The sequence below is a fragment of the Spermophilus citellus genome, assembly GCF_964194105.1.
Source record: "Spermophilus citellus genome assembly, chromosome: X".
Taxonomy (NCBI): domain Eukaryota; kingdom Metazoa; phylum Chordata; class Mammalia; order Rodentia; family Sciuridae; genus Spermophilus; species Spermophilus citellus.
This window is the reverse complement of record NC_138190.1, coordinates 76,553,417-76,569,718: the sequence shown is the minus strand read 5'-3', so window position 1 is coordinate 76,569,718 and position 16,302 is coordinate 76,553,417. Positions and strand designations below refer to the sequence as shown.

The window sequence follows — 16,302 nt, the reverse complement described above, 5'->3', positions numbered from 1 at the left end:
ATTGGCTCCTACTAGTTGGCTTCGAGTTGACTCATCACTTCACCCTGGTCTTCTGTCCCTTGATTCCTAAACTTAGCCCACTGTTCATCTTGTTTCTTTCCCTTTATTCCTAGCCTCTGCCTTAGTGTTTAGCATCCTAGGTCCTGGTCATACCACCTATAAGCACTGCTTTCCAGAGCCTAGATTCACATTTTACTTAAAGTAACTGCAGTGTTTGCTGAAAGATGCCTAAATCAACATGGTCTTGGGGATGGGGGACCCTAAAATAAACCAAGTTCCTGTTTGAAGTCTTTCTCAATGACTAGTTGTTCTGAGCATGAACATAATTTAGTAGTGAACGGGCACATGACTGTTGGTGACATGGTTTATATGTTGAGAATTCCCTTAGTTGCCTAAAATAATCTTCAAAAATTTGCCATCCAGTTGTATGGAAGACCTGAGAACTGAGGGGTCTAAAGATAGATATTAGTTTGGGGCTGAAATCCATATTCAATAAAAGTTTTCTCTTCCAGGGTTAACTCCAGATGGAGGCAATTATTATTCCTATGAACTAACTTGCTATTTTGGTTCCAGAGCCAGCATTCAGAGTTGATTGCCAAATATTAAGGCAGTCTGAATCTATTTAATGCAAGATATGGTACACATATACATGCACACAGAGTATAGGAGGCTTAAACCAAATCTGTGGTTATGTTCCAGGCCAGAAAAATAACAGTGTTTAATTTGTTATGTTGTGACTCAGCACCCCTCTTCAGAAGCATTCACTATGGATGAGAAAGAGAACAAAGGGACTAGGTATGAAGACAGTGAATTAGGAAATTCATGTTAAGTACTCTTAGGTTTCTCCCTCATCTTTTACTTTCCCTGCTCCCAAATTCTTCCTAGCCAGTCACTAGAGAGAAAAGTGGTCTGAACTTTGTATCCTGAGGAAGGAGGTAGGGGGAACAGTATTCCATCAGGATCCCTCAGAAGGATTCAGGATAAGAATGTATACTATCCTTTTTCGTCAAGAATAAAAGGCTAAGAAACCAACATTCAGTTATCAAGGGGGTAACGGAGAAGTACAAATTTCTCCTCAAATGTATTACAGGGAAAGGATAGTACAGGAGAGATGGTTGGGAGTTGTGAGGAACCAATGCACCAATGCAGGAAACAGGGGGAAATCTTGTATCACAGAGGTACCTACCTGTCTGGGCAAAAGTAGTAGGCCCCTTGTTGGTTTCTATAGAAGAGAGGGGCCAGTTGGCCAGAGACATCAGATTGTAAATGGGGGAAGGTACTGAAGAAGCTATTGTTTACCAATTGGGATGAAACTATTATGATATTTTTCACAACTGATTTAAACTTGCTGGCTATCAGATCTGGGTATAAGGGAATGAGAAAGAAGCACCATTCAAGTCATGAGAGCAAAGGTGAAAAATAGATACCAAGACAAAATTGTTCATTGCCTATGATATTCATGCCACACCAGTGCTCCTTATATGGAATTGCTGCCAATCTCCAGCCTGTTTTTCTCCTAGCAGTTGTTGACCACTTCACTGGCAGCCTGGGTATGAGGAAAAGGAAGGGGATGGTGCCTCGTGAGGTGTCCATCTCCCTCAGGGAAGAAAAGGTGGGGTTACCTTCTTGCAAAGAACCATCTGGTGGTCAAACAGGAAGAAGACCCGCTGCTGGTTGCGGCCATAGGGCTGGTAGATCCAGGCCATCTCCCCAGTGTAGATCAGCTCCGAGCTCCTGTCTAGGATATCCTCGCCCTAGGAAGGACATGTGATGGTGAGAGGCAGCCAGGTAGGAGGGATGGTCCCATTTCTTACCTGGAATCACCCAAAGCTAGGATAAGAGAAAGCCAGAGAGGGCGTGGTGGAGAAGGAGGGAGAAAGGGACTCCTTGGAGTCCTCGGAAAGCTTTACAACCATATTCTTTTTCACTTTGAGGCTACGGGCCTTACTACCCAGGATTGATACAGCCTCTCTATGTACTCTCTTACTCATGTTCTCTCATTCTTTGTTATCCATCTCTCTTCCCTAAGAATCCTTTTATGCTCCAGTTTCTCAATCCCTGCTCTATTCTCTCAGTCTCTAAAATTGAGCAAGTGGTAGAACTTTTTATGCTTCCCAGACAAGTAGAAGGGAACAGGGAAGGGCAAGAAAAAAGATGATAAACAGAGAAAAAGAGAATAATTCACTCCCCCCTTATAATTGGTTTTTTTTCTTTCTCCTCTTAGTTCACTAAAATTCACTGATTAAAAAAAGAAACTTCACTATCACATTCTTCCTTGGTTTATTATCCAGGGAACCTTTAACTCCTCTGCTACATAGAATCAGATTTGAAAAAAAGTACTAAGACACTTGACTCCTCCCTAATTGAATTCAATATTGTTTCCAAAGGCTCCCCTTCTTTTTTGGACTGGGGACTGAACCCAGGAGCACTTTATCACTGAGCCATATTCCCAGTCCTTTAATCCTTTTTTTTTTAATTTTGAGAGAGGGTCTCACTAAGTTGCTGACACTGTCTTCAAACTTGTGATCCTCCTGCCTCAGCTTCCCAACTCACTGACATTACAGGTATGCATCACCATACCCAGCAAGGCCCCCTTCTTTAAGGCAAGTCTGCTAGGGCAGAAGTATGATGGGATGTCTGTAGATGCCAAGCCAGATGTGGTCCCTGTTTTCAAGGAGTTTACATCTCAGCAGAGGAGATTAAGGTAGGTGGGCTCAGAAATCATAGAATACAAGGAAAACCAAACCAAAGTCAAGAGCACAGAGATAAGAGTTTTAAGGTCTATGTGAAGATGTGAAATAAGAGCAGTAGCCCATGAAGTAGAAGAATTAATATTTTCTGAGTTCCTATATGCTAGATATTCCAGTCTACCATATAATTATCCATGGGGTGGATATTTTTACTCCAATATGGTAGTACAGAGAGTTTAAGTATTAGGCCAAGATCACCCAGCTACTTTGCTACACATCTACAACTCAACTCTAATTTCTATGGTTCCAGAGATTGTACTCACTTTCTATCCTATATTGTCTTTAGGCCAAAATGTCACTGGAAGGTCTTCTCCCTGGCTTTCAGTTTTCTAAGCTGAAAAGGATTATCTTTACAGCCCCAGACCTAATACTCCAACACTAAGATGTCAAGCCTTATATGCAAAAGCTTCAAGGAATGATTAGAAATATAAGTCCCTGCATCTGCCCATAAATAATCAGAGGCAAATAGCCCAGGCAGGATGGTACACCAAAGTGGGGGACATCTGGAAATGGTGTTCATGAGTATACCACTTGCTCTAATTTAAGTGATGGGAAAAAAGGGAACTCAGTGGAATTATTTTCTAATAATAGAATTTTAAAGAAGCTCAGAAATAATGTTTCAACTCTAGGCTCAGCTTCAGGATTATCTAAGATCTAGGTAAACAATCCTGCTTGAGGGAATGAAATACTTTCCTCCGAGTTGGGAAATAGTGTTGGCTTTCCTGTTGGAGGTATGGAAAGTTAATAGTAGTACCTGTCTACCATGCCCCACCTTGAAAGAAAGCTATCGAAGGAGCCAATAATATAAAAATATGGCAAAGATGCCTTAAGGTATTAATTGCTCAAGTGAGGATGATCAGACCAGAGGGAATAGTCAGAATTATCTGGTCTACCCACTGCACCAGCAAGGGGCAGTGCAATTTTATTTTAAGTACTTGCCCCAAGTACTTAAAATTTTTTTTCCAAGAAAAAAAAATTGAAAAAAAAAATGTATATACTCACCGAGCTGAGTGAGCTAAAGCAATCTAAATATCCTAATTGTGCCTCAGTTACCTCATACTTAATAAGGATAAAAACATTACCAACCCTATTGTGATAACTATTTAAATTAATATATAACAGAGTGCCTAGGAAGGTACACATACTGTAAGATCTACACAAATGATATTTATTATCCCATGGCTGCATGCCCTGGGTACTATATGTAACCTGTTTCCTACTAACACTATAACCTGATAAGGTTTGTACTATTTTATTCCCCAAAATCAAGATCAGAGAAATTGGAAATAACTTTCCCAAAGGGGCAGAACTCAGGCCAGACTCCCTCTAAAGCCCATGTTCTTATTCACCATACTGCATTAGAATGATGACACCTACCCCAGTGGAACAACCAGCTTCAATTGAAGATTTCTGAGGCAAGAATCTCAAAAGAGCTGAGCTCTGGGTCTAGTGCTGCTATCAACTCAACTCTGTGCCCTTAGAATGTATCTCTTTCAATCTCTTTCCGCATTTAAAGTGGAACAAATAATCATATCTACTGTTTGTTCCACTCCACATGGCTGCTAGAACACATCAAACATTATTGTGATGAAAAGGGCCCTCTCATTGTTCACAGCTCTAATTCATGTCTCCTTTGCCCAACCAGCACCAAGTACGTATCTGTTTGTCTTGCTCCCCAAACTGCAATACCTTCCCACTTCCCAATCCCCTGGGCCTTCTGTTCCATTCCTACAGGATTTTGCCCATGCTGTTCCCTTTGCTATGAATGTATCTTCCCCCCATTAGATGACCAAGGGCATATAGCATTGATTCCAATATCCTCTGTTATGGTTTAGATATGAGGTGTCCCCCAAAAGCTCATGTTTGAGACAAATGCAAGAAAGTTTACAGGGGAAATGATTGGGTTATGAGAGTTTAACCTAATCTGTACATTAATCACCTAATAGCGAATAACTGAGAGGCAACTCTAGGTTAGGTAGGGTATGGCTGGAGGAGGTGGGTCATTGGGGGTACATGCCTTTGCAGTATTTACTTTGTTGTAAGTCAGTGGAGCTCTCTGAATCCTGGTGACCATGTTCTGAGCCATTTTCCTCCACCACATTCTTCTGCCTCAATGTTCTGCCACACCTTGTGGCCAAAGCAATGGAGACAGCTATCTATCCACTGAGACCTTTGAAACTGTGAGCCTCAAATAGACTTTTCCTTCTCTAAAATTTTTCTCAGGTCTTTTGGTTACAATGGCAAATAAAGCTGACTAACTGGTAAAGAGATGTTAATAATCACATATTTGCTCAAAACCGTCTAGTAGCTCCCAACCAAAGTGAAAGCCAAAGTCCTATAAAGACACAATCTTACCTCTCATTACTTTTATACCCCTGTCTACTCCTACTCTCTCTCATTCTTATGCCACTATGGCCAAACTGGCCTAATCCTTGGCATTCCTTGAGCACATATTTCCATATTTCATGGCCTTTGTATTTTTTTCTTCCATCTGCCTGAAATTCTGTGTTCCAAGAATGATATGCTCTTTAATCTTCTTCAGATCTTTTCTCAAAAGTCATCTGCTCAGGTACTACCCCATTACTCTAGCATGTTAGCCTACTTTATTTTTCTTCATAGCCCTTATCACTCGCTGACAACATAGTATATGCTTGTTTCTTTCCTTTCTTCCCTACTGGAATATAAATTCAATAAGGGTGGGAATTTTGTCCCATTCACTGACATATTTGCAGAATCCAGAATGAGACCTGACACAGATTAGGTACTCAACAAATATCTATTTAATAAATGAACCAAGGAATATTAAATAAATAGTGGCTATCAAAAACTACACAGAGCTTTCTTACCAGTTAATTTGCCTTCCTGTTCTGAAGCCAAAGTCTCAGAGAAGAAACTTTACCTTTTTCTAATGAATTATAATTCATCCCATTTTGCTCAACTTTATTCCACTCTAATTACAGGCTGACTGATACGTGTTTGTGGTCTGAGCAGATCCAAAGAAATAAGGCAAGGTAAACACCATCCTTTTTCATCCACTTTGTCTTCAACACTGCCTACTGACAGAAGGGCAGAGAAATAAGCAATCCATCCAGTCCCTCATTTGATCTTCTGGTTCCAGAAGCTTTTAAATAAATGATTTTGCTGCCTCTATTACATTGGGATTTTGTATTTCCTCCAACTTCTTTGGATTCAATCATCCAGTAGTAAACTGGAAAGGACCTTGGGTATTATACAACCAGGATGGAAGGGGATGGGTACCACAAGACGGATATTATAACCACATAAAATTAAACTCCTGAACATGGGCTGTGAACATGGGCTCCTGCTAAAATTATACAGAGGAAAAAGATTTAAAAGAAACTGTCAGGGATATGTTCCTTTTCCCTTCGTTTCAAGAGGATTTAATGAATCTGAAAGGTACCAAAGTGACAGTTCAACTAAACCTCAGCATCAGAGAAATTATAAATAGAAATTTTCCAGAAACTGTAATTCCTGAGAACAGCTATTTCTACCTGCTGCTCACAGAAACTGCTCTATTATATTATTACTTAGAGAGATGGGTAACAAGTTAACTTATCTATTTATTTTTAAGAAGTCCTGAGGATGCGGCAAAGGGAAGGGTACTTCAAGATGACAAGAGTCAGGGATGGTAACTGGAGTTGGGTAAAGAGACTCAAACTGTTCATGGAGAAATATGAGGGGAAAAACAGGTCTTGAAATAATGCAAGACTTCCTGCTCTCCAGCCAGATGCTGTGATTTATTGAGCAAGCATCAACTGCCTACATTTCACCACTCTTCCCATTTCCTCTTCAAGGGAGATTAAACTCTAAAGGTTTCTCTTATGACTCCTGCTTTTCATTTAACAAATGAAGCTAAAATTACTATTTGGATGATTTTGACAGACACTCTATTTGTTCAAACATCTGGGAGGCAAGGGGATGGCAGAGATAGCAAAGCATTGCTTCTTTTTGGTTTGTAAGGCTTGTCCATATCAGCCCATAGCAATATGTCAAGAGCTCTTCCTTTTCTGTCTCCCCTCTCTCTCTCTTGTTCTCTCTTTCTCTATCTGCCTTTTCAATTTCTTGGGCAAATAGAATACACAAATAACCTATATCAGAGAACCAGAGAGGTTCTGTCACCTATCCCAAGAGGCAGCAATCCTTTGAATGTCCATGTTCTATTGCTTTCTGGGAAAGACTCTTCTGTACTCATCCATCTTTAGTTGTACAGGTATTTGGATCCTCCTCTCTCCAAGGTAGACTTACTCTCTTGTTTAAACATAGATTCTATTGAAAAAACAAGTTGCTATAACATTACAAAGGACAGCAACTGGGCTGCAGGAGGCAGAAGGTTAGAGGAATTTGTGGTTTAGTAATGAAAATAAAACAACAAAGGGAATCAGAAGACTAGATTCAAGTTCCACTTTTGTGACTGACTTGTGTGACCTTGGTCAGTAATAAGTCTCTCTCTGCTTCTCAGTTCCTCACTATCATGACAAGGTATGGGAGGGTGAATAAGGATGAATGTGAGTATAAATGAGTATTTATGCACACACTATCATGGTCAGGGCTGTTGGGGAGTGCTCTAAGAGCCCGGGAACTCTTGACATTCTGTAGTCTTTAAGACCAGATTCAGCAAACATGACAGATACCTTAAAAGCTCTGGCCTCTGAAATGTACCAATCAGCCCTCACTAGAGGAAAAGCTTCCTAGACAGCAACACCCATAGAGCTAACAATTTCTTCAGTGACTACAGAGTCTGAGAAGAGCATTTTTTTCTCCTTCCAAGTCATTACAGACTCAATGTTTATGCCCCCCCCCAAATTTTTTATTAAAATCTAATCTTTTATCTACATTCTTTGAAGGTGAGGTCTTCTGAAGGCTTCCAAAACTGTGAGAAATAAATCTATGTTGTTTACAAGCCACCTAGTCTATGATATTGTTATAGCAGCCCAGAATAACTAAGACACCAATTTAGATGAGTAAAGGCTTCATCAAGCAGGAAGGTGCAGTGTTGTACAGGTTTAGATGAGATTACGGAATCAATCTATTGTACTAACAAAGGAACAATTAAAATTACTTTTTGTACCCCTTCCCTAGAGAAACATAAATTAAATGTCTTCTGAGATGTTGAGCCTTTAAATCACAGCTCAGAACTACAGAGTTGGGTGCTAATGAAGCTCCTGCTGTAGGCCAAGGGATTTGAAACTGTTATTTGTCCCCCATGGCCTATGATCCAGGTATTAGAGGCACAGAGCACATGGAGGAATTAAAAAGTCTTTTAGGAATGGAGATTTGGAAAGATGTTCCAGGAATAGAAAGACAAATGCTCCTGGACACCTTCTCTTACATAGAACCCTGCCATGGTAAGAGACAAAGGCTTTCTAAGTAGCCACAATTTCAGAATGCCTCAGAGTTCATGGGCTTGCTAGAAGGCATTTGGCCCTGACCTCTGCCTTGAATCAGGAAACTGGCCAAAGCACAAAGATACAAGGGAAGGAGAATCCATGACTTCTGAGTAAATCTTTGTCAGTACTGGCTTAATCTTACAAGCAAGAGGGTCCCATTATGTGAATTCATTTCTTTCTATAAATTTCAAAGAGTCACTGCTATAATACTCTTTTATGAGGAAACTATCCTTCAAATAGGACCCCAAAATGTGTAAGCTGATCAGAATTGTGGCCTTTTCCAACATCTACATTGAGGAGGAACAGAGGTATTGCAATAAAAGAAAGATGATTTGTTTTTGGTCTAGAACTTGGTTAAGTAGCTATTTATAAGGCTGATGACAGCCCACTTGGAATAGGCCAATGGAGTTGCAATGGAGTTGCCTCTACTTCTACACTGTGACCACAAGGCATAATATTTCCACCCTCTCCCTGTAGCATGTCTAGCCTCTCCCATCTTAGTTATATTAACTTATGGATAATCATTATACATGAAGTGGGCCTAAGAGATAAATGTGAAATACCATTACTACTGGTTTCCTTGGTAGGCATATAGGAAGGAAGGCTTGGGTGACTTCAGCCACTTGCTTTCCAAGTTCAGACAAGTCACAGATGTCTTAATAGAATGAAAAGTTTTCAGGGTCTATTTTTATAAGATGATGATGAAAACAGATACTGATCTGTGGATTCTGCAGGGATTATGGTCATGGACTAGAGTGTGTAGGCTTGGACAGACCTAGTGACTGTGTCAGGAAAAGGTGGTCTCACCAACAAGAAAAGAAGTATGTTGCTGTCCCAAATGGTTAAGAACAAGAGAACCAACCCCATTGTGTTAGTTAGTTTTCTATCACTGTGACAAAATACTTGAAAAAAATCAAGATACAGAAGAAAGGTTTATTTTGTCTCACAGTTTCAGAGGTTTCTATACAGGATCCACTGGCTCCACTGCTATGAGCCTGTGGTGAAGCAGAATATCATGGTGTAATTACATGGCAGAGCAAAGCTGCACACCTCATGGTGGCCAGAAGTACACAGAGACACAGAGAGAATGTGTGTTTGAGAGAGAGAAAGCAAAAAAAAAAAAAAATTGTGAACCCTGCTGCCAACACTGGGGCCAAGTATTCAATACATGAGCCTTTAGGGAACATTTACCATTCAAACCATAACACAGATATTCGGTGACTAGGAGTATATTAGTACATACTACTACTTATCCAAGTGTGCATCCCATGGTCACAAATCTAGGACTTGAAAAATGTTTGAAGGGCTACTGACTTAACTCAATTGTTGTTTCCAAACAATACTCAAAGAGATAAACCTTTCTTTTCTTTTTAATTTTTTTTTTAGTTGTGTATGGACAGAATGCTTTTATTTTAATTGTTTATTTTTATGTGGTGCTGAGGATTGAATCCAGTGCCTCACACATGCAATGCAAGCACTCTGCCACTGAGCTACATCCTCATCCCCTTTCTTTTCTTAATGAATTATTGTCACAAAGATTTCACTAATCTTCTTAGAAAGCTATTAATTACCTAATACCTCTCATTAGCAGGAAGCTTTGCTTTGGGCCTAATCTAAATCCTTCCGGTTGCTCCTAAAATCTAATTCCTCTTTGTTCCCCCCCTTGGCTTAGGTGAGCTTTCAGCAAGCTCCCTGGAATCCCCAACACCCCTATTGGTAAGAATCCTACCTCCCAGTCTAGGACAGAGGCCTGCCACTGGGCAATCTTGTCAATATTCTCCAAACGTCGCTTGCGTTCGTTGATTTGCTGAGTCACATTTCTCATGACAGCTAAAGCAGCTGCCACATATCTGTAATCACTGTGAAGAAACAAGAATGCAAGTTGGATGAACCAATATGCCAGAGAACCAATGTCTAGATGCCAATCTTAACATCCACTCTATACTCTTTCTCCTTAGTAACAGTATTGATTTTCAGATGGGAACCCATGAGACATAGAATAAAAGACTACACTTCCTATCTTTTTTTTCTCAGCAGGGATGACTATATGACTAAGTTCTGTCCAGTGATTATACAAATTATCATGTTGGGCAGGACTTTTGAGGTATCTCCTTTAGGGAACAGAGCACATCCTTCTTTAGTGCTTCCTACATCCTGATGTTTAAAATATAAATGGATGGCTGAAGCTGTAGTCATATGCAGGATCATGATGACAAGGCCAATACCCTAGGGGTACAATAACTGAAAGCTGAAAGGAGCCTGAGTCACTGATGAACATGAAGCCACTATGCCAGCCATGGGCCTCCTAACTTATGGTTTCTTTTGCATGAGAAATAGAGTCCCTCTCTGTTTTTACACCACTATTGTTGTGTTGTATTTGATACAACCAACCAAAGTCTAAGAAGGGAGATTTTCACATGACATTGTCCAGACAACATAATCATCTCTCCCATTATTTCTAGGGAGCCTCTGCCCAAAATCACTTTTCTTCCTGCACACAGTTTTTAAAAATACAGAATTTGAAACCAAAGTCTATGAGCTCAAACTCCACTTATTTGGCAAGTCTCACTCACTCCCCCCTTAATTCAATTTTCTTTTATATAAAATGGGAAGAATCATGGTAGAATTTATTGATGGGGTTAATAAATTAAATACAATCATCCATGTAAATTGTTTTACTCTTGGCCCATAAAAAGTGTTATCAGTATTATTACAAGTCATACATTTCTCTATTAGAGAAATCCCATGGGATGTCTTCCCCTAAACCCAGAATTTTAACACTTGGCCCAGCTTCCTAGGACTTTGGATAATCCATGTATTGAGGTTTGAATCATTCTGCCCAGTTTTCTCTGTTTTTCTCTGATCTGATTTCCAATTGAATGGCTCCTGTGAAAGGCAAAATGAAAGTGAGATGTCAGCCATTGGATGGAGCTACAATAAACTGAGAAGGCAAGGCATTTGTTATAGTTCAGTCTTAATACCTTTCCTTAGAAAAGCTGAAAATGCCTTGTGCTCATTAACCTGCTCACTTTCATAGCACCAATTAGAAAATAGAAGGGAAAATGAAGAGGTACCATTACCGCCTTTTTCTTTCTGAATACACTGAAGAACGTCATAGACCAAACACAGGCACAGGGAAGGGAGTTCTAACTGCCAGGGCAAAAGTTATAGAGCACATCCCCTTAGTTGGTATCCATGACTAATTTGTACCCTATGTAACTTCCAGATCCATGGACCTCAAAAACTACTGCACTCTATCACCTCCAGTTATAGGTTACACCACCTAACCAATTTATTCTGTCACAAGAAACCTGTTGGAAAAATTGTTTTAATTCTGAGCAATAATGAATGTTAGGTATTAACTGTTTTTCTAGTGGCTCTCACTAATGACTCATCTTGAGATTGTGACAAGCTGTCTAGAACATATATCTTCCTCAACCCGTTCCTGAGCAGCTAGCTATCTTACCATCTCCCACCAAACTCTACAAAAATTTGGGGTTCATGTAGTTTTGAACTGTGCTGAAAAACTGCCTTTCTGGAACTCTTAAGAACAATTATGGAATATATAATTTAACTAGTGAATATTATTACTCCACAAGTAAGATTTTTAGAGCTCTTGATGATGTCCATTCAACAGATACTCAAGATATAGGGCAATTTAAAAACTATCATACAAAAACATATAAGAATCACTCTTTGATGGCTCACAAATCTCTCTGTGCACAAAATTTACCTAGATAATGCTTTTAAAAGCTAGATGTTGAGACTATTACTTATATTTTATGTCCTTGTTTCAATATAGACTTGCACTCTGTCATTTTCCCTTTCTGGGTCTCAGCCTTTCCAGCTGTATAACAAGGAAATCTGACTAGAAGGGATAGCTTTCCTAATCTAGGTAGGATATATATTCTGTATTTTAAGTTAATTTTGAAATATCTTTTAATTTTATCAGGGGGTTCTTCAATGTCCTTATTTGCCCTCAAGAAAACATCTCAGCTGGGAATGTAGCTCAGTAGTAGTGTACTTGCTTAGTATGAATGAATCCCTGGGTTCAATCCCTAGCACCACCCCCACAAGTGCAAACAGATCCTCAGAAAGCTTGGAACTCAGTTCTGGTGATGGGCTGTACTGAGTCTGTTCAAGTGTGACCTAGTCATCTCCAAATTTCAGGTCTAATAAGCAGCTAATATCATTGCCTCAGGGAGAAGAGAGTAGAGTCCTCCTTAATAAAGTCCTATTTCGCTTGCCTCCCTCACAGCAAACAGGTCAAGGAAGGCAGATCAATCATTGACCCTGTTACTCATACAAGAAGGAAGTCAAGTATTATTATATTTGTGTTAAAATATGAAATTTGCCTAGGGCTCCAGAATCACAGAAGCATATTACTTATACTTTACTAAAGAAACAACATCAATTTGAAAATGAACATGAGGATTGACCTAGAAGCTAACTTAAACCAAACCAACTGGTCCACACCCATGGCCTTATGCATTTGCGTTTGGAAATCAGCACTAAATATGCCAGGCAATGGAGCCAAATGGAAATAGAAAGTGGGCCTAATAAGAGTCATGGTGAAAGCTATGAGAAATTGGGCAAAGCCCTTCTTTCTTCTCAGAGTACTCAATCCAAGGAATAGAGCCGAACAAGTCTAAGATCAGGGATTCAACATTAATTAAAATAAACTTAGAAATAAGGTAGGGGTCAAAGTCTGAGGTAAGACCTATGAAAGAGTGGCAATGTTCATTGTAGGTCACACCTACTGTTGGGGGATTACCTGCAGCATGCACCTTAATGGTAGGAGGTGAGTGGTATCATTTATATTCTTGGTACTTATTTATTTTTTAATATTTTAAAAATAGGAAAAGAAAATCCAGGGGAAGCCTCAGTCTGTTTTCCAATAGCCATACTCTGGCTTTATTGAAAATACACAACTGGGTTGGGACAGAGTGAGGTAAAAACACTAAAGAAGACCATGCAGAAGTTCAGAGTTAGTACAAGTTGTCCAGACTATCACCAGGACATTTGAGTCTTTTAACAAGAGTGAATTATATAGTTGAACATTTATTGCATCAGGGTTGATTCATGAAGCCAAGCTCAGGACTAAGGAAAATCTTAAATCTCTACTGCTTGAGAGTAGGGCATGCATTGTACAATAATAATGTGCATGCAGTTTGTGTGTGTGAACCAATTTACAACTTCACAAGCAACTCTCAAAAATATTCCTTCACTTCACACAAAGCAGCCTTGTGAGGTAAGCAAGCATGTATCATGCTGTTTTGCAGATAAGGTAACAGAAGCTCAGAAAAGGTAAAAATGATATACATCTTCAATAAGGATCAACATGTAAAATAAACTCACTCCTATCTTACCTGTGGTCTTGAGCAGTATACTTGAGGAGCTCAGCCAACTGTAAGGGATACTTGCAGATCTTTTGCACTGGAGTCAAAAGGAAACCATCAATAGCAATGTCAATCATCTGCTGCAAGAGGCGACAGGCCTCAAAGAAGTGCTGGTAGCGACTATCCTTCATCAGCTTGGAGAGCTCCATGCAGGCGTCCAGATGGTTGTTGCAATATTCAGAGTATATCCAGAATCCATCTTGCTATTACCAGAAAAAAAAAATGAAAGAGAAAGGCTACTCAGCATTCCAAAGCAAGTCTTGAAATAATAGAAAGGAAGACCATGTTCTTATGTAGGAATGTTAAAATAATGTCAATTATGCTTAAATTGATCCATAATTTAATCATAAACATTTGAAAAGAAATTATTTAACAATTAGAGAAACAAACTGTAAAACTCAATATAGAATAAGTAGAAAAAAGAAAGGTAATGAGAGGAGACTGATTCTAACAATAATAAAAGAGAGCTTGGCAAGTATATCTGATATTTGGTCATAAAAAGAGATCAGAGATTCTACTTTTGTCAATGACAAACTAAGGTGTTTCAATACACCCTGCCACTGAGAGCAGCTAGAAAAACTGAAAATTATAATAAAATCTCTCTGAAGAAATCATTATCCAGACCTTCAAATTACCTTCATAAAATATACCTTCAGAAACATATCATGAAGTATTTAGGCCATGATGAGTGTAAGATGAGTGCTGAGGGAAAAATGTATGAGTATGTGTACCTGTGTAAGTATTATATGCATATAGAGAAAAGAAAACAGTTGAGAGATAGGGAGAGCATACTCAAATGATGAAACAAAACAAAAAGGTGAAATGTTAACAATAGTGAACCTGGGGGTAAATAGTATATGAATATCTTTTGTATTGTTTTTATTTTTCAACATTTCTATAAAATTTAATTAATTTCAAAGCCTAAAAAATCCTTATGTTTTTCTCATATGTTGCTAAATACTAAATAAAAAATCACCTGATACATAAGAATATAAAACATGAACAAAACATGATAGAAAAAGAAGCAATAGAAAATAGACAAAAAAATCAAGATGAAGTTATTACACATGTACTTTTCAAAACAAAACAAAACAAAACACAGTACACAAAAAGAATAATATGCCATAAATACAAAGGATCTGTCTCCTCCAAAAAGTTAACATCATTCTCAAGGGTGAAATATTGAATGTTTTCTCCTAAGTTCAGAAACAAAGCTCCTAATTCAACCTATGTATGTATATTTCCTGCCTCGTTTTGCCACCTCTTCTCTCTTAGAAACTTTCCTCTCATCAGAGTCTCCCAATGATGGAAATTTCAAAACAAAAAGGATCTTCTATCTTCCTTCAAAGCCAGCTTGAATAAAACCCATTTGCCTACCAAATTGACTCCAAATACTGGTGGAACAAAAAGCAGTGTAGCTTAGCCTTTTTCTCTGAGTGTCAATAATACCAACCAGTATCAACATCAGTAATGTGTCAGGATACAAAGCCAATGTACAAAAATCAATTGTTTTTCTATATGGCAAAAAACAACATAAAGTTGAACCTCAAAAAATACCATTTATAATAGTATCAAAAAGCATTAAATACTTAAAAATTAAATTTTCAGTAGAGAACATCAGCAAGGTGTCACAGTAAGACATGTCAGATTCCAAAACTTTGGCAGCTGTCCATTCATAAACAAAAATATTTCAGAAAGAGAGTAGGAGTCCACTTAAGAAGCCACAGAAATATAGTTGAAGAAAAAAAAAACCTAAGAATAACTACACAAAAAGGGTTGGAATAACAGTTTCATTTTTCCTGTCTCATTTACATCCCCCAAATTCTGCTCAGGTCAGAGAAAGCACTTCTTTGGCTCATATGCCCCCTTGTGGGGAAAAGGAGAGCAGCATATACAATCAGATTCCTCAGCTTTTTAGAACATTGCTCAAATGACCAACTTTAGTTTCACACCACCCAGGTTTCTAGAGGACTGGGATGGCTGAGATGTCTGGAGACAGTAAAGAACAAGGAAGAAGAATGGGCATCAGTATCAGCCAGGCACTGGGAATCACTGTGACTCCCCAGTGACCTGTTTAGCAAAAAAATCCAGCATCTCTCTGCTGAGGACTTCAACAGCCCTCATGGCTGTTGGATACCACCTAGAACTTCCACTACCAAGTACTACTCAATATTCAATGTCACAGGCCAAAGTAGTTTGTTCTGCAAAGGACCCTAGCAGTTATCAATGCTGAGAAAACTAACTACTAACTTAGCAACAACAGACCCACTACAACCTGTCACTGAGGGTGCCGGAGGTTTTGTTTGTTTTTTGTTATTTCTTTTTTTTTATGTGTGGCAGGGATTAAACTCGGGGTGCTTAATCACTAAGTCACATCCCAGCCCTTTAGTTTTTATTTTTGAGGCAGGATCTTTCTGTGTTACTGAGAGCCTCACAAAGTTGCTGAGGCTGAACTCAAACTTGTGATTCTCTTGTCTTAGCCTCCCGTATTGTTGGGTTGTGATTTATTTTTGCCTTAACAATCTACAGTTACATAATTCATGCTCTCTCTCTCCCTGCTCCCTGAGGCTACTTGGTGTTACCAAATTGCTGTTACAATAGGTGCCCCAGTCCTACAGTCTTCATAAATTCTAGGTCCCTGACCCACAAGCTCTCTCTCTCCTCTGGGTCTGGAGTTACTTGAGCTTGCCCCTACCATATTCACTCTGGCCCAGATACCCAGCCTTCTCTAAGTGCCTAAGCCAC

General features: G+C 39.1%; 1 protein-coding gene across 15 annotated transcripts in view; it reads right to left on the bottom strand.

Annotated features, from left to right (window-relative positions):
• The window catches only part of ARHGEF9 (Cdc42 guanine nucleotide exchange factor 9), a 356,264-nt gene that overhangs the window by 27,395 nt on the left and 312,567 nt on the right, over positions 1–16,302 (bottom strand). For all 15 annotated transcript variants that reach the window (XM_081276391.1, XM_081276390.1, XM_081276396.1 and 12 more), the window contains 3 exons: positions 13,528–13,760; positions 9,888–10,017; positions 1,623–1,754 (listed from right to left, as the gene is read on the bottom strand). In XM_081276391.1, the coding sequence (XP_081132517.1) occupies positions 1,623–1,754; positions 9,888–10,017; positions 13,528–13,760 (495 nt within the window). The remainder of the gene's footprint in view (positions 1–1,622; positions 1,755–9,887; positions 10,018–13,527; positions 13,761–16,302) is intronic.